At 45.6% G+C, this 26,967-nt stretch overlaps 1 protein-coding gene across 1 annotated transcript in view; it reads right to left on the reverse strand.

The window, feature by feature from the left end:
* Positions 1-463: 463 nt before the first annotated feature.
* The window catches only part of ANTXR1 (ANTXR cell adhesion molecule 1), a 106,978-nt gene continuing 80,474 nt past the window's right edge, over positions 464-26,967 (reverse strand). The window contains 7 exon segments of the mRNA XM_087969595.1: positions 464-615; positions 618-831; positions 4,119-4,199; positions 9,079-9,246; positions 12,267-12,362; positions 17,564-17,605; positions 21,006-21,101. Coding sequence (XP_087825721.1) covers positions 581-615; positions 618-831; positions 4,119-4,199; positions 9,079-9,246; positions 12,267-12,362; positions 17,564-17,605; positions 21,006-21,101 — 732 coding nt within the window. The 3' untranslated portion in view covers positions 464-580.

A 26,967-nucleotide genomic window follows, 5' to 3' on the forward strand; every position in this document is an offset into this window, starting at 1 on the left:
TGAGCTGAAGAGCTACACGGGTTTGTTTTCGGTGTTGCAAAGTGGGAGGCCCTTGGAGTCTCTGGTCTCCATCCATGGTCGTCTCCTGTACTTCTTGCAGCAACGCACCCAGTCCAGACCCATGAAAAACATCATCCCCCTGGTAGAAGATTCCAGCAGCATCGGCCCAGTTGGTAGGAATGGCCTTGTGTTGGGCTGCAAGTGGATTCTGCGATCCCAAGAAGGATCTTCTGGAGACATTCCCACCACTAATTCACGGGGAAAGCCATTTTCTATTTGGCTTTGCCCATTGATGCCATTCTCTCCCGTCTTTATCCTGCAGTCTTCATTCTGTCCCCTTCCTTCCTAAGAATTGCAAAGATTTTTGGGGAACTGAAAACGGGATTTAAGATTTCCAGTCATGCTGAGGCATCAGAGTTTCTTTTCTTTCTTTTTTCTTTTTTTAAAAAAAAGTAACGGTAAAAAGCACTTTCTTCTTTTCGTTGCCCAGAACGCGAAAAGGCCACTTCTGTTCATGGAACCGAAACGGTACGGTGGGAAATGGCTGGAGAAGTGCTTCTGGGGGAGAGCGGCTTGGCCTTTAGACGGAAGGGCGGGGAGGGGGTCGGGAAGGGGAGGAGCCCGGTTGGGGAGGAGCGTGAGGAGGGGCGGAAGCAGTGTGGAAGGGGGAAGGGGTGGGGAGCTTGGGGATGGCGGGGTGTAGATGGGGGCAAGCGGGGGAGGGTTGTAAGCAGGGGCTGGGGGCGGGGGTGGAGGGTGGTAGGAGTTGTTGAGGGGGTATCTGGGGGGCGCCTGGGAGGTCTTCACTCGAGTGAAGTTAATGCAGCGACCCTGAAAGACAAGCAAAAACGAGACCTTAAGGCAGGCCAATGCAAACACAGGACACACTGCAGATTTTCAATGCCTTGGGAAGAGGAGAGGAAAGAGAGAGGAGAGGAGAGAAGAACAGAGTTGGAAGGGGACCTTGGAGGTCTTCTAGTCCAGGGTCCCCAACGCGGTCCGCGGACCGGTACCGGTCCGCGGAACAAGCCTTACTGGCGCTGGTTGCTGGGCGCCGCCATCTTTTTGGTAAAAAGCAATTTTTCGTCAAAAAGATGGCGGCGCTAGCGCTGGTGAGCTTTTCCGGTAGAAAGCCATTTCTACCCGAAAAGCTCACCAGAAGCGCTGGCGCCGCTCATTTTTGACGAAAAATCACTTCCGTGACGTAACCGGAAGTGATTTTTCGCCAAAAGATGGCGGCGCCAGCTGACGCCGGAACCGGGCGCGCGCGCCAGCTGACGCTCGGAACCGGGCCGCGGCGTCGAAAAGGTTGGGGATCCCTGTTCTAGTCCAACCCCCCGCCTAGGCAGGAAACCCTACACTTCAGACAAAGGGTTGTCCAACATCTTTTTAAAAACTTCCCAGTGTTGGAGCATTCACAACTTCTGGAGGCAAGTGGTTCCACCGATTAAAGAGCAGAGTAGAATATTTTGGGTGAGACAAGGAACAACGGATGGAATCTAATCAAGGAGAGAAGCAACCTAGAACTAAGGAGGAATTTCATGACAGAACAATTCATCAGTGGAACAGAGCCGGCTTCCAGAAGTTGTGGGTGCTCCATCACTGGAGGCTTTGAAGAAGAGACTGGACAGCCATTTGACTGGGATGGTATAGGTTCTCCTGCTTGAGCAGGGGACTGGACTAGATGACCTCCAAGATCCCTTCCAGCTCTATTCCTATTCCTATTCCTATCCTAATCCTATTCTATTCTCTATTCTATTCTATTCTCTATTCTTTATTCTATTTCTATTCTACATTTTCAATAATTAGAGCATCATGTGATCACTATTTGTGGCCTTTCCTGCTGGCTTTCCACCAAGTCATTGAAGAGGCCAGTGGGAAGTCACTTGTTTTAAGTGACATCGTAACTTTCGAACCATCGCCAACTGAAGTGCTGTAGTGTAAGTTGATGGCTACCTGTCTTTATTGCTACCTGGGCATTAAAGGACTACTTTTATATAGAAAGCAATAAATATTCATAGATAGCAAGGAATATCAGCTCTTGAAAATGTCATTCCTTCCATGCCTGGTTTTGCATGCAAGACTGTGCCGTTGGCACTTTTTAATGCAGAGACTGGAAGGAGGGGAGAGAGAAAATAGTTTTCGGACAGCTTTAAGAGCCCCTGAAGCTTTGAGCTGGAACACATTTGATAGCTGGCCAACAGACGCCTTGAAAAGCCACTGTTTTGTTATGCAAATGCAGAACACAGCTGCAGAATCCCAAAGTGGTTGCCCCAGTAATTAAGGCCCCCATTCCCAATCCTATTAATAATCTTGTTATGGGGAGGGGGGGACAGCCCTGGAGTCTCTTTTAAGGTGGGGAAGGCACATGGGTATTCAGCTATCCTTCTGAAAGTAAAAATAAACCTCATTAATGCTGAGAAAATTGCAAACGTCGGCCCTTGCAAATGCGAGCCAACCATAAGCCGCCCTGTGACCATCGTCCTTCGCTCTGATTGCAAACAGCTGTGCTTGGTGGCATCCTTTCCCCCAAGGAAGCACATTTCACAACTTTGCTCAGCCCTGTCCTTGGAAATGAGCTATTTGCCTTTTGCCTCTCCAGCAGTATCAAAAAAGGAACAATCCTGCCTCAATGGTGCGAGGCTTGGAAGCATGGGCTGAGGAACATGGCCCCGGAGTCGTCTTTGCCACTGTAAGCAGGCCAAGCCAGGGGATTCTGCAGGAAGGAAGGTTTCCCCTCCCGCCCTCCGCAAAAGTCAAATTGTGAGCTTACAACCACATGATGGAAGATTTGCCCTTTATTCTTGCCACATGGTGGTGGCTGCCATCCTGGTAATTTGGTGACCAGCATTGGTGGCAGTGCCTTAGGGTGGCTCTCCAATCCAAAAAGGAAATTGGAGTCAAAGAGAAAGAATAAAACCAGGATCTGAAGGAAGAAGAGGCTGAGTTGTGAGCAGCAGGGTGTGTGTGTGTGTGTGTGTGTGTCTCCTAGAGAAGGACACGGTTTCCTGGTTCCTATCGCAGCATTTGAAATTTGTGAGACAGCAAGAAAATGCTTCATAGAAAATACACGTTTTTCTATGAAGCGTGCTTTTCTGCTCATATTATAGAAAATGCATGTTTAAGTATAAAGCAAAAATATCAGGAATGCTTGGCGCAGATATAATACAGCAGCCTTTGTATCTCTTTAGCCTTAATTCTGACATCATTCCTTTGTTATAAAACTGCTCCAGAGGGACCTTTAACAGCTTTTCAATGGAACAAAATTTAAAGGAACAGGAAACAGATTCAGATCATCAGTAGCCCTGGAACTTAGCTGCTTGCACAGTGAGGATTAGTCTGGCAAACAATACAGACTACACCATAACAGAGTTGGAAGGGACCCCTGGAGATCTTCTAGTCCAACCTCTTTCTCAAGCAGAAGACCATTCCAGAAAATCTCCACTTTGAATTGCCTAACAGCTGAAAAATCCCTTGTCATGCAGACTTTTTATAGTCCCACAAGATTAAAAACCCCAAACCCCAAATAACTATTCTAAGACGGAAATTACACAGTTGTTCATTGTTTTAAATGTTTGGAGTCATTCTTAATCAAAACCATTTTGCCTTTAAGTTACAGACAAGTCAAAGGCTTTTTAATATCACCAAGTCTTTGTTTTCTGTGAATAGCTACACCAAAATGGGTTTCTTTTCTAACATGTCCTCAGTTACTTCATTGTGTGTGTGTGTGTGTGTGTGTTCATTAGAGATACACAATCAGAGGGTCATATTCCAATAAGTGGAAGGGAACAGGAGAAAACCAACTATTGTATGGAATGAATTAAAATGTAATTTTAAATAACTAAATTCCATAAGTATATTTATATATAAATGCATTTTTTTTCTCATATATTTAATAACTTCCCCTTCAATCCCAATTCTCTGACAACATTTACAGCAGTGCTTCTCAAACTTGGCCCACTTTAAATTGCGTGGATTTCAGCTTCCAGAATTCCTGGCAGGCTGGGGAATTCTGGGAGATGAAGTCCGCACATTCTAAAAATGGCCGAGTTTGAAAAACACTGACCTAGAGAGAGGGAAACTCAGAGAATTTGTATGCAGCCCCGAGTGAAGGGTACCTTGTCTCCTGGCTGTGGTCGCATGACGGACACCCGGTCGTAGCCTTTCCTCAGAAGAACCCAGAGGGCATCCAGCTTTCCCTGTAAAACAAGGAAATGGCATCACATACCCGTTGCAAGATCGGCACAAGACAAAAATCAGTTTGCAACAGAGGCAGAAGCTGCAGTGCACAAAAACGCATTAATGTTATAACATCAGAAATCAAAATACCCATCTTGTCTGACATATGAGAGAAAAAAGACACCATCCATCTCCGGCAGGGGTCTCCAACCTTGGCCACTTTAAGACTTGTGACCAACCCCAACAGGAATATTTTGAAGGTCTCCCAGGATCCTTCAGCAAACACTTGAGACGGAAGTGCATCTTCCTCACCTTCCCACAAACACAGAGGAACGATTTGATGGTCAGTCTTCAAAAGGTTCATGTCAACTCATAAAATATTTCTCTGGTCTTTTTTAGAGTTGCCAACAGAAAGGGAAGGGGGAGCAGTGCAGCCGCTTGCAAAACTGAAAGCACATTCCATTAATGTTTTCAAAGATAGTAACTAGGTCACCTAAGTTTCTGCCATGCAAAATTCTAACTGGAGAGCATGATTGATGACTCTGGGCTATGGATGTGTCCCATTGGAGAATATGAATTATGATACGCCCAGGGGGTGGAGGGAAAACCAGGGTCAAGGGTGACAATGAATGATGTGTCTCAGCGTCGGCTGCACCCAGGCAGCGCTGGCATGTCTACTCCTAATAAATCTTCTTTAAGCTTTGGGAATCCGGCTAGAGACTCACGATTTAAATGGGTGTAACTACCATAGCCCTGACAGTCCATTTCTCTAGGGTCACTCAAGCTAAGGAACCCTCCATGGACCAGGGAGATATTTCTAAAGTACGTCCAGTTCAGAAAATAAGTAGGCAGCCACAACGAGCCGACTGGGTTGCACGGAAAGCCATGTTGCAAACCTCTCTTAAGTAGGAGGGTTGTGGCTTTTTTGCATAGCTCCCTTGCACCCACAGACACTACTGGTGAATGTAAACACGCCCAGGCCTGTCTGGAGAGCATGTCTCATTTTTTCCCCGTGCTACAACAGACAGACCAAAGGATGCACAACACAACAGAGAGAGCAGATGTCAAGATTCCTGCTCCCTCCTGTAAGTCTCACAGTGATTGTGGGTCTGTCATTTAGTCTCTCAGCTGAAGGAGGAGAGGCTACGCCAACTCACGAAGGTTCCTCAAACAAATGTGGATAAACAAAGGAGCATGTCTTACAATGGCAACGTTCCAGATTTCTTAACTATAAAGGAGAAAATAACAATGGAAAGTCATTTTGATAGGGAAAAATATGGGCCCCTTGCTGTCTTCTTATTGTAACGTGTTTGTAGAGGCTGCTCTTCATCCAAATAACCATCTGCAAGACTTAATTTAAACCAGGTTCTGCGTCCCAGAATGTGATTTTGGTACCACATTTCTCTTTGTTGCTACAGCAGTTTTTAATACCCCCCCCAGAGCCTACAAGAAAATGTGCAAAGTCTTCAAAAATGGCTCCCAGAAGAGAAGGGACATAGAACCACAAAACCTGTGCATTGGAAGGACCTCATGGGTTATCTAATCCAACCTTTTTGGGGGGATAGGGATGCCAGGAATGATCCAGAACAAGAGGCCATCTAAGTCTACTGATATAGACCAGAATGTCAACTCATAAAACATTTCTATGCCCATTTTATAGTTGCCAACAGAAAGAGGGAGGGGAAAGGAGTAGGAAAGAGCAGTGTAGCAGTTTGGAATCGAAAGTGCATTCCATTCATATTTTACAGAGATTGTAACTGGGTGACTGAAGCTTCCGCTGCGCAAATCTCGAATTGGAGAATGTGATTGATGACTCTTGGCTATGGACGTCTTTCGCTGGAGAATATGAATTATGATACACCCAGAGGGGTGGGGGATCATGGAATCCTGACACAGAGGTTCTCAACCAGAGTCCATAACGGACCAAGCCACAGCTGATGGGTCCAGGATAGTGGGGGAGTTCAACCACGATGTGAGATAAAGGCAGATTGTTTTCTCCCACTTCATGGTCCAACATCTCAACTGGTTCATTGCTGTCTCTGGGTTGAGAAAGCGCAGGAGCTTTTTGGATCCAGTGAAAGGGACTCTCCCAATTGAAGGATGCAGACTCTCCCCATGTCCTCCAAATGGGAGGGAAGGGGACATGCCTTCACTTGGCCTAGAGTGGCCAATGGAAGCTGGTTGATCGCCCAAGTCCTCTGACAATTCACCAGCAAAAAGACTGGGGAAACACATTAGCTTGTTGGCTTTTTAGGGAGAAGGCCACGAGGAGCTCCGAAGCTGTTGGCCTAGACCTGCTTCTGAGGTGAGTTGGGGAGAAGATGAAGGCAACAATTATGGAGCGGGGATGGGGCAGAAAAAGGAAAGCAAAACATTTTAGAGAAACTAAGATGATCAAAGTCCTGCAGATGAAAACATAGACCAGAGGTCTCCAAACTTGGCAACTTGTGGACTTCAACTCCCAGAATTCCTCAGCCAGCTTCAATTCTGGGAGTTGAAGTCCACAAGTCTTAAAAGTTGCCAAGGTTGGAAACCCCGGACATAGAAGAACGGCTGCAGGATTTGGCTCTGGCTAGTCTAGAAAAAAGTATTAGGGGTGACATGATAGCAGGGCTGCCCCAAAGAAGAGGGGTCAAATTATTCCCCAAAGCATCAGAAAGTAAGACAAGAAACAATGGACGGAAACTAATCAAGGAGAGAAGCAATCTGGAATTAAGGAGAAACTTCCTAACTGTGAGAACAATTAACCAGTGGAACAGCTGGCCACCAGAAATATTGGGCGCTCCATCACTGGAGGTTTTAAAGAAGACACTGGACCAGTCACTTGTCTGAGATTGTATAGGTTCTTTTGCTTGAGCAAGGGGCTGGACTAGAAGACCTCTAAGGTCCCTCCCAGCTCATTCATTCTCTTCTATTTGGAATAAATTAAACATGGCGGTATAGTGGGATATGTGAACTCAGGGCACGTAAATAGTTTGAATTTAGTTTGGAAGCTAACATGCTTCCAACATGTGCAACAGTATTGCAGGAAAAATAGGCAGCCTGCTGGTCCTGGAATTCAGCTACCAAAATATCAAGTTTATTTTTCTTCCTTTAAAAAAAAAAAAAAAAAAGGAATAATATTCTAGTCCTTCTACAACATTGGAATCTTGAAATCCCAATAAATGTCTGGATCGAGTTTCTATTGAACTTTCGTGACCTTCACAATCCCTTCTTTTTTCTCAAGGTCTGGCAAAAGCAGAATTAATTATGCAAAGCCAAGCAAACCCCACCCCCCCAAAAAGAAGTGAAAACAAAATATATTCACGCTAGAAATGCCTAATTTATGCATGCCACAAAACCCAGCTTTTCTTGGCCCAAGAGGCTGATATTTTTAGGACAATCTTTGATCATAACGCAGTATAAGCAGTGCTGGGTGAATATAAAAGGAAATATCAATATAAAATATAATGTATGAATATAAAAGGGGAAAAAATGACACTGCTATAGGCGTACACTACACGCCATCCAACCAAGCAGAAGAAATGGGTGGACTCTTTACTAATCAATGAACAAATGTAGGTATGTAACAAATGTCCTTCACATGCACGTCAAGCTTCACCCTTGAAGTTAGGAAGGTGAGATGGTCACCTGCCCATTTTAGAATAATGCTACGAAGTAGCCTTGAGCATCAGTCAGGGGAATCCAGAAACAAGCCAATCCTTGGATGGGTCCAGAGATAACAGGCTGGAAGTTATTTGCTCAAAATTGGAAAAATGAAAAGATTCCGGTGGTGGAGAAGGAGGAGATTAAGAAAACAATGGAATGTGCAGAAATGAGTAAATTAACACTGGCCATTAGAGAGCAAGAAGAAAGGGAGTACTATCAGATTTGGGATTTATTTTATAGATGGTTGGAAAATAAAATGAGAAATTAAATGACGCGGTAACAATGTAATATTATGATATATAATGCTGGATAGATTACAATACAAATGTAAACTTAGTAAGAAATGTATACAAATATTAATACGTGCACAGGATACATGTACAGACGACACACTGTATAACTGAAATAGGGTTTTATTTGATGTTTTTGTATAAAAATAAAAAAAACTATTTACATGGGGGAGGGGAAAGATAGCAGGCTGGAAGAGACACCCTATTTCTATGCCAAAGTCACAGTTATTGTGTATGAACACATGTTCACCTGGACAGCAATTTTAATATGCACATTTAATCGTGGCTCGTTTCCATGCTGGTTTTGAGGGGGGAAAGACTAGCTGTTTTCCATAGGTGGTATGGCTCCAAAGAGATTAAACCCAAGGTTGATCTGATAAACAGAAAAGCCCCTTTGTAGCCAGGGGGGCATATTCTGCCTTCCTCTCTTTGGCTAAGCTCCATTCAGACTCTCAAACATAGCCAGGAATTTGGCTCCAAACACCGAGAAGTGGAAGCAAGCTTGCAAATAAAGCTGTTATACTTTGTCTCATATTTTAAATTCTGCTAAGGCTGGAAACGGGCAGGATTCCCAGTCACCCCCCCCCTAGAAGATGTTATGAGGAGACAAGGATCCCAAATCCAAGTTTATTTTATAAGTGAGTGGGGCGTGGGGGAAGGAGGCAGAGGATTCAAACGGCGGGAGGACAGGACTTAACCCCTTCCTCTCCAATTACCCTTTCCCCCCCTTCTTCTTCCTCATTACCAGGTTTACAAAATAAGTCCAGCACGGTGGCAAGGAAGAGAGTTGAGCCAGGGGTAGAAAACTGGCACAAGGAAGTCGATTCTAGGAAAGCTCTGAAGTCATTATGGATGAATTCCATAATGCTGTGTATTAAATCAGGGGTGGTCTCCAACCTCGGCCACTTTTAAGCCCCAAGGACTTCAACTCCCAGAATTGCCCAGCCAGCCAGAGACGTACCTTGATTGGCGAGTACCACTTCTGTGGTGAGGAGGACCTGCGGTTGCTGCTTCCGAGATTCCTTGGCTCTGGGAATTCGTACTCTTGTTCTGGCATCTTGATGCGGGCGTTCTTGGCCTTCTCCAGCTTCGCCCCTTCTTCAGTCGATCCCTTTTCTCCCCAACGAACCTGAAAGGGAAAACATCTCCATCTACCTGAGCTGAAAATGGGCGGATTTCAAATGCTGTGCGCAAACCAAACCGGTTGTTACATGGGTTGAATCCCACCACTGGGCAGGGGTCTCCAACCTTGGCAACTTTAAGAGTTGTGGACTTCAACTCCCAGAATTCCTCGGCCAGCAATTCCTCGGCCATCCCGATTGAAGAATGCAGACTCTTCCTGTGTCCAAGCAGAAAAGCCTTGGAGGACCATGTCCTCCAAATGGGAGGGAAGGGGACATGCCTTCACTTGGCCTAGAGTGGCCAATGGAAGCTGGTTGATCGCCCAAGTCCTCTGACAATTCACCAGCAAAAAGACTGGTGAAACACATTAGCTTGTTGGCTTTTTAGGGAGAAGACCATGAGGAGCTCCGAAGCTGTTGGCCTAGACCTGCTTCTGAGGTGAGTTGGGGAGAAGATGAAGGCAACAATTATGGAGCGGGGATGGGGCAGAAAAAGGAAAGCAAAACATTTTAGAGAAACTAAGATGATCAAAGTCCTGCAGATGAAAACATAGACCAGAGGTCTCCAAACTTGGCAACTTTAAGACTTGTGGACTTCAACTCCCAGAATTCCTCAGCCAGCTTCAATTCTGGGAGTTGAAGTCCACAAGTCTTAAAAGTTGCCAAGTTTGGAGGCCCTTGCTTGGTCTAAGGAGACATAAAGATGGGGATTTTGCTTCAGAGACTCTTTGATCTCATCAAATTCACCAATGGAAGGATTACATTGGAGACTTTGGAGGAACATACCAGTGGAAAATCTTGAGTTTACAAGTCCTCAACAGTTGGAGATGATCCCCAGAACTCTTCTTAATTCTGCTAGCGAACTGCAATGTTTCTCTCTCTCTCTCTCTCCTCCTGGCCCTAAAATTCCCGGAAGCCTTATCAAGGAACCCAACCAAGCCAGCAGTTGATTCAGAGTTACCTCCCCCTTTCCTGTTGCAGATAAATTAGCCAGAAAGCTTTATATACTTAATTACTAGCCTTATCAGTTAGAAAAGGAAGAGTGAAAGCTGTGATACTTCAATAATTTCTCTGGGAAGACTGGCTTCTATTGCTTGCTACACGTCCATGCCACCCAACTTGCCTAGAGGTGATTCCAGGCACTTCATAACCACAAAACCCACAAGATAAAACATCAAAATGCTTACACAATAAATGCGCCTTCCCCATCCCAAAGGGTGTAAAAGCTATGCTGGTGAGGGGAGAACAAGGGATGCCTGCTAGTAAGATTGAACACAAATCACCGGGGCCTGACGGATTACATCCCAGAGTTTTAAAGGGGCTGGCAGAGGTCATCTCAGAACCACTGCACCGTATCTTTCAAAAATCTTGGAGCACCGGGGAACTACCAGAGGACTGGAAAAGAGCTGATGTGGTTCCCATCTTCAAAAAAGGAAGAAAAGAAAAACAGACCCAGGAAACTACAGACCAATCAGCCTAACATCAATAGCCAGGAAGATACTGGAAAAGATAATAGAAAAAAAAAAACAGTCACCACACTATAAAAAAGATGTTGAGACTCTAGAAAAAGTACAGAGAAGAGCAACCAGGATGATGAGGGGACTGGAGGCTGAAACCTATGATGGACGGTTGCAGGAACCAGGGGAGACAGGAGAACAATCTTCCAATATTTGAAGGGCTGCCCCAGAGAGGAGGAAGGGGTCAAGCTATTATCCAAAGCACCCGAAGGCCAGACAAGGAATAATGGATGGAAACTGAACAAGGAGAGAGATTCAACCTGGAAATAAGGAGAAACTTTCTGACAGGGAGAACAATCCACCCATGGAACAGAAGTTGCCTTTGGAAGTTGTGGGAGATTCATCCCTGGAGGCTTTCAAGAAGAGAGTGGACTGCCACCTGTCAGAAATGGTGTAGGGTCTCCTGCTTGGGTGCGGGGGGGTTGGACTAGATGACCTACAAGGTCCCTTCCAACTCTGATTATGTGTTATCTGTTAAGATAGGGCTGGCTGTGGGATGCTGGCACTGGAAGGAGGAACTCTCTTCCTCCCTGAAGGGACAAGCCAGAATGGGGAACAGGGCCGTAGTTTTCCTCATAGTCCTTGGCTCTCTTTGTCCCCTCCTCACAACAAAGTGGCAGGCAGTTCCAGGGTCAGCTGAGGAGGAGAAGAAAGAGGCTTCACCGGGGCTCTGCTGAGGGTTGTGAGGGGAAGGGAATGTAGGAGATGAGGAGGCACAGCCCGAGGGCAGCGTCAAATGCATCATCAGTTTGGAGTCATTGTGTTCTCAGAAGAGACCTAAGTTCAGCTCCCCATGAATTCCATTCTCCATCATCCAGGTCATGGTTGCCCTGGGAAAGTTGCTTTTCCAAAAGGCAACTGGACTTTCTTGGTTTTTTTTTCATTGAAACTTGAGAACTGAACCTGGTATTCATTGAACCTGGGGACATTCAAATAAATTTGGTTCAAGCAGATTGTGTTTATAAACTGGCCTGCGGGGAATTTCCCCCTTCAGTGTTGTGGTTAGCTGGCAGCAGGTGCGGATGACTGAGGAGAGCGAGGACTCGGATGAGGGTCCAGGACCATTGGGGAGTGGACTGCTGCCTTCAGAGATTGTGGGGGCTGGCAGCAGTGATGAGGAGGTTCCCAAGGAGCCTGAGCCAAGTGCACGTGCACGCAAGGTTGCTCGCAGGAAAGAGCAGCTGCAACAGCACGGGCGACTCAGGAGTAAGGCTGCAAGGTAATGACCCCACTTTCAAGAAGATAAAAGCCAGCTGTGAAACGAATGTACTTTGCAGAAGGCAAAGACGTTTTGAAACTCCAGCCTCGGGGACATTCCAGTATCCTGAGTATGTATTTGAAGATTCTTGTATTGCAAATTATGTCTTGTCTGTTCTCTTTTGGCAAGTCTCACACAGTTTGGCAAGGCTTGTGCTTATCACAGCTAATTATTTTGTAAAAGCATTACAAGGTTTCTGTTCCTTTTGGATTGTGTTTGATTTGTTGGCAATCGGAAACAGGGAGCAGCTTACCTCCATCCGCTTAATGCCTCCAACTCCACGCCCGCCATAATAGGAAGCATCCACCGTTGGCCACTTCTTTTTGGGAAGTCCATCATCATCTTCCTCCTAAAAGAGAGAGAGAGAAAATATGGGCATCAACATTGAGCTATGAGAAGTTCTAATCCTTGGATTGAAAGAAGATGTTGTGAAGAACTCCATTTACATTTTAAAATAAAAATCTTCTGGCTTATACCATTGTTTATTCAGCCATTACTTTATTGGTTACCAGACAAATCAGACATTATTTTGGAGTTTGTGTCGACTTTTCCTCTTCCCAGATTTTATTTATCCTCTGAAGCAAATTGTCTCCGTTTCCCCACTTCTTTTTCTCCTAAAATGAAAATCTGACTCAAAAGTTCCCCCGGTGAATTAGCAAAGCATAATATTCAGAGGATATATAGCTACATTTAGGTAGTTATGTTACATTTTCTACTTCATAAGGGAAATATTTGGAAGAACAAAGCCAGCAGAATTTCATCACCACAACGGAGATGTGCAAAAGCATTTGGTTCAGAGGTTTTGCCACCTCCTCTGGACATGTTCCTGCCTAGATGTGGTTTGTCCAGCAGGAAAGAAAGCCCAGCCTTGGAATAGGCTTATTATTTTTGTTTTATTTACTTACTAGCTCGATACCCGTGCTTCGCTACAAAACTACGGGCTTAGTTTTTGGGGAGGAAAATAAGGGGAAAAATATTCTGCCTCTGCCTACCAGCATCCATCGGTATTCATCTGGCTAGCTTCCTGCCAGTCTGTGAGAGAATTGAGGGTTGTTTGGAAACTGAAGCAGTATTTGCTGTGTGACCAAGAAAGAGACAGCAAGGAGCCTGGGCGTGGCTTAGCTCAACTGTTCTGGACTAAAGCTGCTTGGTGCTGTGAAACTGAAACTGAAACTCTTCTCTGCTTGTGTTTTGCATTTGGAAGAGATTTCTTTCCAGGTGGGGAGGGGAGTAGAACTCCTTAGCATCAGAGCGTGTTAATAATAATAATAATATAGGAAATACTCTAAATGCTCTGATGGTCATTTCGAAAAATCCTTTCTTAGTGAGCCCCTAGAAGCCAAGAGGAACATACGGTTCCAATTTCAAGTTTGTAGGCTTGACGGTTCTGGAGATTTTGTGGTGATGCTTGAGTGGTATTTCGCTTTTAGGTATATAGATTTTGCTGAATGGCTTGTCTGCAGGAGTTGAGGGCTCCATCACTGGAGCCATGTAAGAAGAGACTGGGCAGCCATTTGTCTGGAATGGTATTGGTACAGAGTCTCCTGTTTTAGCCAGGTCCCTTCCAACCCTGTTCTGTTATTCCATTCCCCAAATGGCCTTCTAGGAATCTATTACCTAATGGTTTGCCTTTGTGTTGTTTTAAAAGCCAAAAATAGATTTTGCTGCTGAAATTAAAAGAGACACCCAAACACCCTTTCCAGCTTCCTGGTGCCCAGATGTGCTGACCAACAAAACCAGTGAGGGATAATGGGAGTTGTAGGTCAAAACATCTGGAGAAGACCCCACAGTGAGAAAGGAAGTTTGGGTTTGTCTTGGCAAGGGTTCAAAACATCCCACATGTTTATTGACAGGTGCTAGCAGACAAAACATCCGTCTGAAGGGCCTTTCTCAGTTTGTTACCAACATGTCTTTGCAATATTTTTTTTGCCTACTATGTCCTTCTCTGGCGCTTCCGCTCCATCCTCAGTCCATGAGTTAGGCTTTCAACTCCCAGCAAAGCTGGCTGAGGAATTCTGGGAGTTGAAGTCCATAAGTCTTAGTGGCCAAGGTTGGAGACCCCTGACTTAGATGACCCTTCTGGTCTCTTCCAACTCTATCATTCATGGATGGCTGAGGAACTCTGGGAGGTGAAGTCCACAAGTCTTAAAGTGGCCAAGGTTGACTTAGATGACCCTTCTGGTCTCTTCCAACTCTATCATTCATGGCTGGCTGAGGAACTCTGGGAGGTGAAGTCCACCAGTCTTAAAGGGGCCAAGGTTGGAGACCCCTGCTCTATTGCAGAAGACTCCAAAACTTGACAACTTTAAGACTTGTAGACCTTCAACTCTTCAAGCTCCTTTTTGGTTCTGTTAAGGGGAGACTTAAGGGCCCTGTTGCTGAAGGTGGCCATCTGGACTCCTTTCCTTCTCTCCCACGTCAGTTCTTGGTCTTACTAACAGGAAGCATTGCGTCAATCCCCTTCACACCATCCATTACGGTGGGAAAGGATCCTTGCCGTCTGTTGAGCTGGAAGTGCTAAAAGGGAACCTCCTCTGGCTTCTTGGTTCTATCTCAAGACGTGTTTCGGGACAAAGCCCAAGGAAGGAAAGGTATAAAGGTTCTCCGTCTCTACTCTCCCAACTTCCATCAACAATTCGCCACACCTTTCTCCTGCACAGCAGGGGCAGACTTCTGGGCTCCTTGCCAACTGGTTCTCCCTTCCCTTCCCCTCCTGGGGACGTTTTTCAAAAGTTAACTTCTAAGTTCCCTTTTATTTGACTCCAAAGCAAGCCAGCCAAGAAGTTTCGGGTCAGAGGAGCGAACAGCAGCCACCGCCGCACCCCCTAGAAAGGGTCCCTTTCAAACAGCAAAGGTGGAAGCAGATGTGGGAGGAGATGCAGATGTCTTGGAGGGAGCTCATAAATCACCTTTGCTGAGCTAAGAGCTCTGTTTTCCATTGATCCTGGCCTGCCAAAACTTTGCTGGGTATCTTTGAAGCTAAATGGATATCAGATCTAAGCACTCTCTCTCTCTCCCCCTCCCTCCCTCTCTCTCCCTCCCTCCCTTTCTTTCTCTTTCTCCCTCCCTCTCTCCCCCTCCTTCTCTCCCTCCCTCCCTCTCTCTCTCTCCCTCCCTCCCTGTCTCTCTGTCCCTCCCTCCCTGTCCCTTCATCCCTCTCTCTCTCTCTCTCTCCCTCTTTCTCCCTCCCTCCCTTTCTCTCATTCTCTATCTTCCTCCCTCCTTCTCTCTCTCCCTCCCTCTCTCCCTCTCTCCCTCCCTCTCTCTCTCTCTCCCCCCTCCTCTCCTTCCCTCTCTCTTCTCTCTCTCCCTCCTTCCTTCTCTTTCTCCCTCCCTCCCTCCTTCCGTATGCGTATGTGTTCCTGACTTGGCTGTGGAACCAGCTGAGTGAGAAAGCTTGTGGACTCCAGATGTCAACAAAAACTCATGAACGATGACATGATGGGGCTGCTGGTTTGCTCCGATTTAAACCCATCAAAAGAAAATTAATTTAGCCTTGATCTCAAAGCTGCAACGTCTAATCAGAACGGCAACAAACGCACCTCATCCCTGGAAAACCCACCATGTAATCAAAGCACAAGATGTACTTAAAACCCAACATGCAGCCACAAAGGAGGGTAGAAGCCACAGTGACGACACCGTGATAGAAGGGGAGATTATCAAATGTGCAGACGACATCAGGCTAGGGGGAATTGCTAACACTTTGGAAACTAGTCTCATGATCCAGAAGGATCTTGACAGATTTGAGCGCTGGGCCCTGTCCAACAAGAAAGAATTCAGCGGCGAGAAAAATAGGTAGGAAAAAACAAAAGCACTGGTATAGAATAGGGCTGTGATGGCGAACCTATGGCATGCGTGCCAGAAGTACTGTCACATGGGTGTGCGCCCCCCGCCAGCCGATTGTAGGTATCTGTTGCGCATACATGGGGGGGGGGAGACGCATGCATGGGAGACACATGCGCATGCACAGAGGTATGCGGGAAGTTGCCTGCGCATGCCAATGCTCCCACTTTGGACTTACTTTCTGATTGGCTTCTGTTGCAGGGATGGGTCACCCTAGGAAGTTCCCATTTACCGTTTTCTGTTCATGCTGGCATGGTTTAGGGCAGGGGTCTCCAACCTTGGCTACTTGAAGCCTGACGGACGTCAACTCCCAGAATTCCCCAGCCAACCTTGGCCACTTGAAGACTGGTGGACTTCAACTCCCACAATTCCCCAGCCAACCTTGGCCACTTGAAGACTGGTGGACTTCAACTCCCAGAATTCGTGCATAAGCGTACCAACGTGCCTACCCTCCCTGTCCTATTGTTTCTCTTATTCTTCTTTTATTTTTCTTATATGTACCCATTTCATGTATTCACAACTATGTATACACTTATACTTATTATCTTGTAAACAATTGGCAAATCAAATAAATAAATAAATAAATAAATTCCCCAGCCAACCTTGGCCACTTGAAGCCTGACAGACTTCAACTCCCAGAATTCCCCAGCCAACCTTGGCCACTTGAAGCCTGACGGACTTCAACTCCCAGAATTCCCCAGCCAACCTTGGCCACTTGAAGACTGGTGGACTTCAACTCCCAGAATTCCCCAGCCAACCTTGGCCACTTGGAAGACTGGTGGACTTCAACTCCCAGAATTCCCCAGCCAACCTTGGCCACTTGAAGACTGGTGGACTTCAACTCCCAGAATTCCCCAGCCAACCTTGGCCACTTGAAGACTGGTGGACTTCAATTCCCAGAATTCCCCAGCCAGCCTTGGCCACTTGAAGACTGGTGGACTTCAACTTCCAGAATTCCCCAGCCAACCTTGGCCACTTGAAGACTGGTGGACTTCAATTCCCAGAATTCCCCAGCCAACCTTGACCACTTGAAGACTGGTGGACTTCAACTCCCAGAATTCCCCAGCCAACCTTGGCCACTTGAAGACTGGTGGACTTCAATTCCCAGAATTCCCAGCCAACCTTGGCCACTTGAAGACTGGTGGACTTCAATTCCCAGAATTCCCCAGCCAACCTTGGCCACTTGAAGACTGGTGGACTTCAACTCCCAGAATTCCCCAGCCAACCTTGGCCACTTGAAGACTGGTGGACTTCAATTCCCAGAATTCCCCAGCCAACCTTGGCCACTTGAAGACTGGTGGACTTCAATTCCCAGAATTCCCCAGCCAACCTTGGCCACTTGAAGACTGGTGGACTTCAATTCCCAGAATTCCCCAGCCAACCTTGACCACTTGAAGACTGGTGGACTTCAATTCCCAGAATTCCCCAGCCAACCTTGGCCACTTGAAGACTGGTGGACTTCAAGTGGCCAAGGTTGGAGATCCTTAGTTTAGGGAGCAACCCAGCGAGCAAGAATTACCTGCTCCCCAGGTAATTTCCAGGGTAATTTCCCAGGTAATTTCCAGGGTAATTTCCCAGGTAATTTCCTCCTTTCCAGGGGCCTTGAAGACCGAGCTGTGCGAACAAAATGCTTCCCGAAAATAGAGACTCCACACAACAGCGTTGCAAAACATCGAAGGAAATGTTGGAAAGGACCCAATCACTCACCTCGCTGTCTTCCATCGGGGGCGGCGGGGGCTCTTTAATAATCTGAAAAGGAGGGAAATGAATACAAAAGGTCACCTTAGGGTCCCTTTCAGGGCCTGTCCTCAGAAGATGCCACGACAGACACATTTTTCAATCTCCATTTAAAAACCACAGCCCTCAGATCTGGCCGGTCGCCTTCTGAGGAGCTGGCAAAATACCTGAACCCGTGAAGGTCCAAATTTAACCCTCCCTCCCCCAGCCCTGACAGAAAGAACTTCATAGCCAACAGAAAATGCGGCACCTTCTCAGCCTCGGCTTTTCTTCCCTAGCTTCTCATTTATGTCTGGGGTGCCCAACCGTGACAAACTTTTAAGGTCTGTGGACTTCAGCTCCTAGAATCCGACTGAATTGGGCGAATTACATAACCCATCAGCTGTTATTCATCTGTTTCCAGGGGTATACAGCTGTGAACATCAGGAGTGGCGCGGCAGCCTAGAAGTGGAGCTCTCACCTCACGATCAGGAGGCAGCAAGTTCAATCCCAGGTAGAGGCAGATATTTCTCTCTCTGGACACAATGAGAATGTATCGGCTGACAAAACTCCAGATCGGTGACAGGAAAGGCATCCGGCCAGGAAACACTCAGCTCCATTCAGCGGCCCACATTCCACCCCGCAAGGGATTATGGGGGTCATTAAAAGAAGATGATAGGTGTGACTATCATACAGTGGTGAAAGCTGCTTCATTCGTCCCAGCTGGCTAATATTTGGAAGCAGAATGTGTAGGGTTAGTTTGACCTGATCCGGTGGGGCTTGGAGCCTCTCTACTTCCCAGGACAGCTTTTGTCATCAGATGACTAAAGATCGAGGCCTTACCTCCCGTGAAAGCATTCACACCTACATCCGATCCATGCACACCAGCCTCCTTCAACAGGAGAACGAGGGAAATCTCATTGACATCAGTGGGGTTGCAATAGGATAGTTGTCCAGGCACCCTCACAGGGGTGACAGATACTGGCTTCAATTTGACTTTGCAATCAACTCCACCCCTTTTAATGGGTGTGCAATCCTAAGATGCAGATTGCAAGGAGTGGGGAGTGGATCTCTACTAATGTGAACTCCACATACGCACAAATAGAGCTCTGTTTAATGAGAAACACACCCTTCTCTCATTCATCCTTGCTCAGCTGGACCAGAGGATGCAACCAACCATTTCCCATTCTTTTCTTTTCTTTTTTAACTCCCTTCTTTCCTGTCCAAAGGAATGTCAGCCGAGCTGATCCTTACTTAATTAGAAATTCTAGCAAGGCCAAAACTGCCTTGCTTCATCCAAGCTACTTACTTAGCTAAAATCCATTTCTTCCCCACCTAGGAAAATTTCCCAATAAATTATCGGCTAACGTGTTAATCTACCACGAGCCATTCACTCCAATAATTCCTCATACATTTCATTGTATTTGTGTAACTATTTTTTTTTTTTTACATTTAGGGAGGAAGCTTCCTAATAGGATTGAGAAATAATGCCAGCCTTTATCTCCCTGGCTGGAAAGTGACTGTCAAAGGACTGTTAACTTCATTATTATTATTATTTCCTCCAGACCGATGGGAAAATGTGCAAGCTGTATCTTGAAAGATTCCTTGGAGGATTCAGCCCAGACTCTGGTTTTCTTCTCCAGCTTCATTCAATATCCATCGAGCAGGCCAGCTCGCTTCTTCCTACTTTTCCTGTCTTAAAGGCTGGAATTGCAAACACGAGGTTTTCAAGATTCTTCTTTCCACATGATTCCCCCCATAAGATGTTTTCTCTCTGGAACATGGCCTTGGTTCACTTCACCTTCTTTCCAGAACGCTTTTTAAAAGCAGGGGACGTGGCTCTGACTTGCTTTTAAACTTTTGAGAGAAGATTGCTCAATTTGGCCCTCAGGATAGAGAAATAGAACTGCTAAAAAGTTCCAAGCATAGAGGTGTCTGGTAGAAAGTGCAGTTATTTGAAAATTAGTTGCATTGCACAGTCAGGGTGCAAAACTGCCTTTTGGCCTTGCGGAGATGCCACTGGACACAAATCAGGCCTTTGGTTATATTGCAATTGTGGGGCATATATACTCACAATGTCTAAGATTCCAGCTCCATTAGTTTTTTTTTTTTTTCCTAAACAGAGATCTGTATGTTTTTCTTGGATCCACCACTTCATTATGATACGGTGACGAGAAGAGAGCAGAATGTAGAATAGAACAGAATGAGACTAGAGTAGAATAGAACAGGAAAATAAAAAGAAATAGAATAGAATGCAGAGCAGAATAGAAAGAACAGAATTCAGGATAGAGTAGACTAGAATGCAGAATAAAATGCAACGTAGAATAGAATGTAGAATAGAATTGAATCAAATAGAATAGAATGTTATTGAGAGAGCGAAAAGGGCTACTGATGAACTGGTATCATTTAAGGGGATCTGTTTTTAGACATTATTTTTAAAGAGTTGGGTGCACACACACACACACACTTCCTTCTCTGGGAAATTCTGGGAGTTGAAGTCTTAAAGTTGCCATGGTTGGACATCCCAGGTCTAAAGGAATAACGTCCACTGAATTTTTGTCATGCGTGTTCTTGCATCCATGTTTTGTCATGGATGTTCTTGTAAACATGATGAAAGTTCACCAACCAAGGGTAGCAGAAGCCCTCCTGGGCAGCAGAACTGCTAACAAATCAGCCTCATCTGGGTGAGCTGTAATTCCTGGGAAAGAATCGTGTTGATCGTATCAGCGTGTTTCGGGTACAATCTTGGTGCTACTCGCTTCTCGCTGTAGGGTTGGCCTTACGTGGTTAGCTGGCATTTGTGCCTTCAATGGCTTCTGTCTTCCTTCAGCAGCTGCAGCAGCTTCCTATCGTCTGCAGAAAGCAGATCTAGAACCTCTAGATCTAGCACCCCTTAGGGCTGAGGATTGGTGGGCGTGGCGTGGTAGGGGAAGGATATACTGCAAAATCCCCCTTCCCTCCCCACCCCACTAACCTGCTTTCCAGCTCCGTTCTCCTGGGCAGGGCAACCAAAGGAGACCCAGCCGATCAGCTGGGACCCGATGGGAGGCGGAGAAGAGATGGGGTTGGCGGGGCCAGTCAGAGGCAGCATTTGCCAGTTCTCCGAACTACTCACAATTTCCGCTACCAGTTCTGTAGAACCGGTCAGAACCGGCTGAATCCCACCTCTGATACAAGTAGCAAAAGTTGAAATCTCCTGGGATCCCAAACTCCATACATTCCCAGAAATCTCACTTCTGAAGGCACACCCGCAGCATCCATATTTTTAGATGACCTCATCCGACAAAGTAGTGCAACCGAAAAGGAGGACGTCGTTTTCCTCCTTACAAACTATTCATCGTAAGCAACCTTGTGGCTTTCTCTGGGAGCGATTTTCTCCCCCTCTTGACGTAGAAGGCCAGCCAAAAGGGAGAACTGAATACCAGGGACTTACCACAGTACAGCAAAGGGGCCAGAACCACCAGAGGAGAGCCAGAGCCAAGAGAATGAAGAGGATCAGCAAGATAATTGCCAGGATGGTCCCATCAGACTGCAAAAGGAAGCATCACGGTTAAGTCAGGGAGGAACTTCAGGGCTTACGGGTCTTCTGTTCCGTCTGTCAACCCTCGTCCCAATTTTGGGTCAACTGCCACTCTCACACGAGTTGTTAAGTTGGTAACCTGGTTGTGAAGCGAACCTGATTCGGGGACACCAAAACCATCATAAGTACATGCCAGTTGCCAAGCATCTGAATTTTGACCACGGGACCATGGTGCATCCTTAATTCACAAGCAAGTAACTACAGATTGCTGAATTACCCCCAGGATGTGACTGTTGTGGTCAGTCGGCATCCTGCGGAGCTGGCAACAGAGTCAGACAGTGGTGAGGAACATAGGCCAGTCCAGGAGTCTGGGGAGGGCTCGGACAAGGGATCTGTGTCTGACACAGAGATGGAGCCAGGGCCATCTGAGAGTTAAGTGCTGACTCCGGAGTCTCCAGAATCTGACAGCAGCAAGGCAGAGGAACAGCGGGAGCCTGTTCCCAGTGTGCGCTTGCGCACAGCTGCCAGAAGGCAAGAGCAGTTAAGACAAAAGGGGTGACTCAGGAGTAAGGCTTGGTGATAACTGGCCCCTCCCATAAGACATAAAGGAGGAGCAAAGGGACAGGAACCTTTGCAGGAAGCAACTATGTTCGTTCTGGTCGATTTAAACTCTGAAGCTCCATGTTGACTTTGTGCTCCGTTTGGCCTTGTCCAGCTAATGGGCAATTTAGACATTGGCAGCATTTCAAGGGAGATCAAGGTGGGTGCTTATCAGCCTTATCTGTGGCAGACTTCTGTTGAACTATTCATAAACTGTTTAGGACTCATTATGGGCTGTGAATGCATATAAAAACAAGATTTTTGGGAACAGCGTGTGATCGTTACTGCCTCGGGAAGCCTTGGTCAGAATAGTGACCAAATTGCTCCTTAGGGATAACTACTCCCAGTTGAAGAACCACCACTTTAGAGCAGGGGTCTCCAACCGTGGCAACTTTAAGACTTGTAGAGGCTGGCTGAGGAACTCTGCGAGTTGAAGTCCACAAGTCTTAAAGTTGTCAAGGTTGGAGAGACCAGCAACGAAGCTCCAATGACACCCTGGCTTGAAAGCACAAACTGTTTGGGTCAAGTTGGGATATATGATTTTAATTTGGAGCAGAGAAGGTGTGTATTGCACTAATCCAGCGAACAGTAGATGGAATATACATTTTAATAGATCTGAATATACCAGACCGAGGACCGTTTCAGCAGGAGTCACCTCCTCTTCCTGTCATTAAAATGCCCCGAAAATGGATTATTTCACTTTGCTTCCAAAATGTAATCTCAAAGACAGACTGTGCATTTCCCCCAAACCAGCTAATATTCCTGAATCGTTCCTGACTGATGTCATCAGGCTTTGGGGATCAGCTAGCAAGCAAAATTAGGCCTGGCAAAGACTTACGAGGCTTTGGTTTTATAGAACCAGACTGTTAAAATAACACAAATGACCCTCGGGTAGGTTTCCTTCTGCTGTGAAATAGCACTCTGGAGCTTGGCTGATCCTGGCCCACCAGAGGCTGGGTTGGTTGATGAGAGAAAAGCTCCTGCGCCCAGCCGTGTTGATTATTCAGCACTCAGGAGCTGGAAGCGGAACCGAGAGGTCGCCCCACCAGAGCTTAGCACCACATTATGGACGTGATCAAAAGTCTTGGGTGCCCAACTCTCACTTCTCCTGTTTTTCGTGGCTGAGAAAACTCCATCCAGCTCCAAAGCATTTGGAGAGCCCCACCTTGAGGGAATCCACATTAAAGAATGGCTAGAAAATGCCAACCAACCAGAATGGAAAGTCGCTGCCAGTTCTCTCTAGAATGGCAACCGGAGAACTTCTGACTTGCCAGCTGAAGATCCTTCTAGCTGGAGGGTGAACTGGACTGTCTGTACAAAGGTTAACCGAATAACAGAGTTGGAAGGGACCTTGGAGGTCTTCTAGTCCAACCCCCCTGCAGGAGACCCTATATAGACCATTCCAGACAAGGGGCTGCCCAGTCTCTTCATAAAGGCCTCCAGTGATGGAGCAGCCACAACCTCTGGAGGCAAGCAGTTCCACTGGTTAATTGTTCTCATTATGAGGACATTTCCCCTTAGTTCCACATTACTTCTCTTCTTGATTGGTTTCCATCCGTTTTTTTCTTGTCCTGCCTTTTGGTGCTTTGGAAAATAGGTTGACCCCCTTGCCTTTGTGGAAGCCCATCAAATATGTTGCCTACACTTTGACTTAAGTATAGTTTATAAAATATTCTGCTTTAATGTACTACCAATCGATGACGTTTTCACCTTCAAGTGCAACAATACAAGAGCACGCAACAGAAACAAACTCAATGTAAACCAATCCAAACTTGATTGCAGAAAGTACGACTTCAGCCACAGAGTGGTCAATGCCTGGGACACACTACCTGACTGTTGTTACATCCTCAAACCCCCCCCCCACTCCTTTACCCTTAAACTATCCACTATTGACCTCACCCCCTTCCTAAGTGGTATATAAGGGGGCGTGCATAAGCGCACAATCGTGCCTACCATCCCTGCCCTATTGTCCCCATTTATTCATACCTATTTCCTGTATTTATACTTATGTTTAATATTTTGAAAGCTATTGACAAATAAATGAATAGAAATAAATACTGGAACACTGCTATCATGTCACCCCTAGTCCTTCGTTTCGCTAGACTGGACCAACCATGCCCAGTTCCTGCAGCCATTCTTCATATGTTTTAGCCTCCAGCCCTCTAATCTTCCTTGACCATCTTTTTTATAATAGGGTGACCAAAACTGGATGCCGTATTCCAAGTGTGGTTGTCTATCTACATGATGTTCCACCATGAAACCCCTGTCCCTTCCCTGAGCCTTTCCTCCCCACTGGAGACCCTTAGGGGACCCCAATCCTTGCTCTACTGACATAATATTTTGCTGGGATCATGCTGGACTTTCCTGGCTGTCTAACAGAAACCTATTGTCCTCGGTGATGAAGAGAGAGAATTTGATGCGCCTGTTCGTTGATTGCCATGGCTATTCCACACTCCTTCGAAGATACAGAGACCACCCCCAGAGTCTATCATGGATTACTCAGGGCTGATCTGAATATCAGGACTCCCTCCAGAAATGTCTGTGGGCCTGCCCTAACCCTTAGACATCACAGACTCAGGGATGGGTTAAGCCAGGAAGACAGATAGGTTTCTGAACAAAAAAGACTTGGCAAAAACACGTTCCAAACCACGAGACAATATGAGAATGAGATAAAGCCAGCCTTGCATTTCAAGGTCATTCTGACGTAAGCTGTAAGTGGAAAGGAGGCAAAAATCACAGGAGAGGCACAGACTTCGACGGAGAGTTAAGACTGAAGAAAGAACAAGGGCAAGCAGCCTGCCTTCCGCTGAGGACTTGTAGATTGCGCGGGTCAGAAGGAGGGCTGGGAAGACACCTGCAAACCCCTCACCTCCTGGACACAAACTGTTTCAACTCCTTCCCTGCACTGCGTGCCAGGACAACTAAACAGAAGGACAGTTTTTCCCCCTCATGCCATCACTCTGCTAAATACCTCATTCTCCCAGTTCTGTCTAATGCTTATGTGCATTTACCATTTAGTATGGCTATAGTTATTATTATTTAGCTGTTGTTGTTATTATTATCCTTATTTTTTATTATTATTTAAAAGAGAGTCAAGCTATTCCCCAAAGCCCCTGAGGGCAGGACAAGAAGCAACGGGTGGAAACTAATCAAGGAGAGAAGCGACCTAGAACTAAAGAGACATTTCCTGACAGTTAGAACAATAATTAATTGGAAAGGGTTGTCTTGAGAAGTTGTGGATGCTCCAACACTGGAAGTTTTAAAAGAGATGTTGGATAACCATTTGCCTGAAGTGGTGTAGGGTTTCCTGCCAAGCCAGGGGGGTGGACTAGAAGACCTCCAAGGTCCCTTCCAACTCTGTTATTCTACTCTACTCTACTCTATTCTTAATTCTATTCTATTCTTCTTATCTTCTTTATTTCCCCTTTATTGATATTATTATTATTACTATTACTACTACTACTATTATTATTCTCTTGCTTTGCATCTACATTGTGTGCTTTTTTACTGGAGACAAATCCCTTGTGTGTCTTAGTTATTCTTTGTTGAGTGATTTCATTTCCAAGAGGAAAATGAATTTAATACAATTATAGAAAAGAAGGCCATTTAAGTCCAGTCCTTCAGCGTCTCTTCAGTATATGTCTATATCTTTAGGCATTTGTTGTCCTAGGCATATCGCTTGCTGCAGTAGAAAAAAATTCTGTTTATCCTTGTTTAATGTTCTTTTCTCTAGGCTAAAATATATGTAATTTATTTTGTTTTAGTTGATTTATCCCCCTTGTAGGTCTCCTTAAATTGTTTCCACCCTAGGAATGTTCTTCTTGAACCCCTTTGGCACCCAAACTAAACAAAGAGGAGAGTCCAAAGGAGAAATTATGCCCCAGTCCAATTCTTTGCAAAATTCTCCATGCTTGGAGCCAGAAGCGATGCAAAGTCTATGGAGTTCTCAAATCACAAATTCAGAATGTAATCCAGGAGGGGAGCCAGAGAATTGTTTTCAATTAAAGGCATAATAAAACAGCAGTAGAACACATTAATTCTAGCTTTAAAAAAATAGTTTATTAATTAACAGCTTTAATCTTGTTGCCATTGAACGCAATGTTTCAAAGCATTTTCTACCACTGACTACTTAGCCAGGGTAATTATTTTTAGAACATTTTTTTCTGAATTGTCAGAAACGACCCCACTGTGATACTGTACCACATTTCTTATGGAACAAAGTTGTTCAAGTTGCCAGATGTTTGAAAGTAACTCTACACAGCTGGGGGAAAAAAACACAATTTCGGATCATTCCCATCACTGGTGTTCCTCTTGCTTGCTTGCTCTCACTTGCTCTCTGTCCGGGGTCTCCAAAAACCTTGGCAACTGTAGGACTTGTGGACTTCAAATCCAGAATTCCTTAACTAGCATGGCTGGGCAGAGGAATTCTGGGAGTTGAAGTCCACAAGTCATAAAGTTGCCAAGGTTGGAGACCCCTGTTCTACTCCAATCCATGCCCAAGGCAGAAGTCCTTATGTTGTCCTGGACAAATGGTTAGACAGAAGGACAATTTTTCCCCCTAAAACCAATATTCTGCTAAACAAAGAATTCCCTCCACACTGTCCAACTATTTACAAAGTTTGCACTACAATTACTATTAAACTTCTCATCACTCCTTATCATCCATCCCCTCCCACTTGTGATTGTATGACGGTAACTTTGTCACTTGTATCCTTACAATTTATATTGACTGTTTCCTAGTATGTTTTGATTGCTTATTGTACCCTACCACTATCATTAAGTATTGCACCTTATGATTCTTGACTCTTGATGAATGTATCTTTTCTTTTATGTACACAAGATAAATTCCATGTGTGGCCAATCACACTTGGCCAATAAAAGAATTCTAATTCTAATTCTAATTCTATTTTATTCTATGGTTATCCAGTCTATTTTTGAAAACCTCCAGTGATGGAGTACCCACAACTTCTGAAGGCAAGCTATTCCATTGGTTAATCGCCCTCACTGTCAAGAAATTTCTCCTTAGTTCCCAGTTGGCTCTCTCATTAACACATTTCCACCCGTTGCTCCTTGTCCTGGCCTTTGGTGTTTTGGAGAATGAGTTGATCCCTCATCTCTTTGGCCACCCTTCAAGTACTGGAAGACAGTTATCATGCCCTCGCCCCATCCTTCTCTTCATTAGAGCTAGATATACCTAGTTCTCTTAACCATACATTGTATGCTTTAGCCTGAAGACCTACTACTAGCTTTATTGCTCTTCTCTGCACTCTTTCTA

Source organism: Notechis scutatus, chromosome 7 (assembly GCF_049901735.1).
Source record: "Notechis scutatus isolate UNSWTSFEM ecotype Mainland chromosome 7, rNotScu1.2, whole genome shotgun sequence".
NCBI lineage: Eukaryota > Metazoa > Chordata > Lepidosauria > Squamata > Elapidae > Notechis > Notechis scutatus.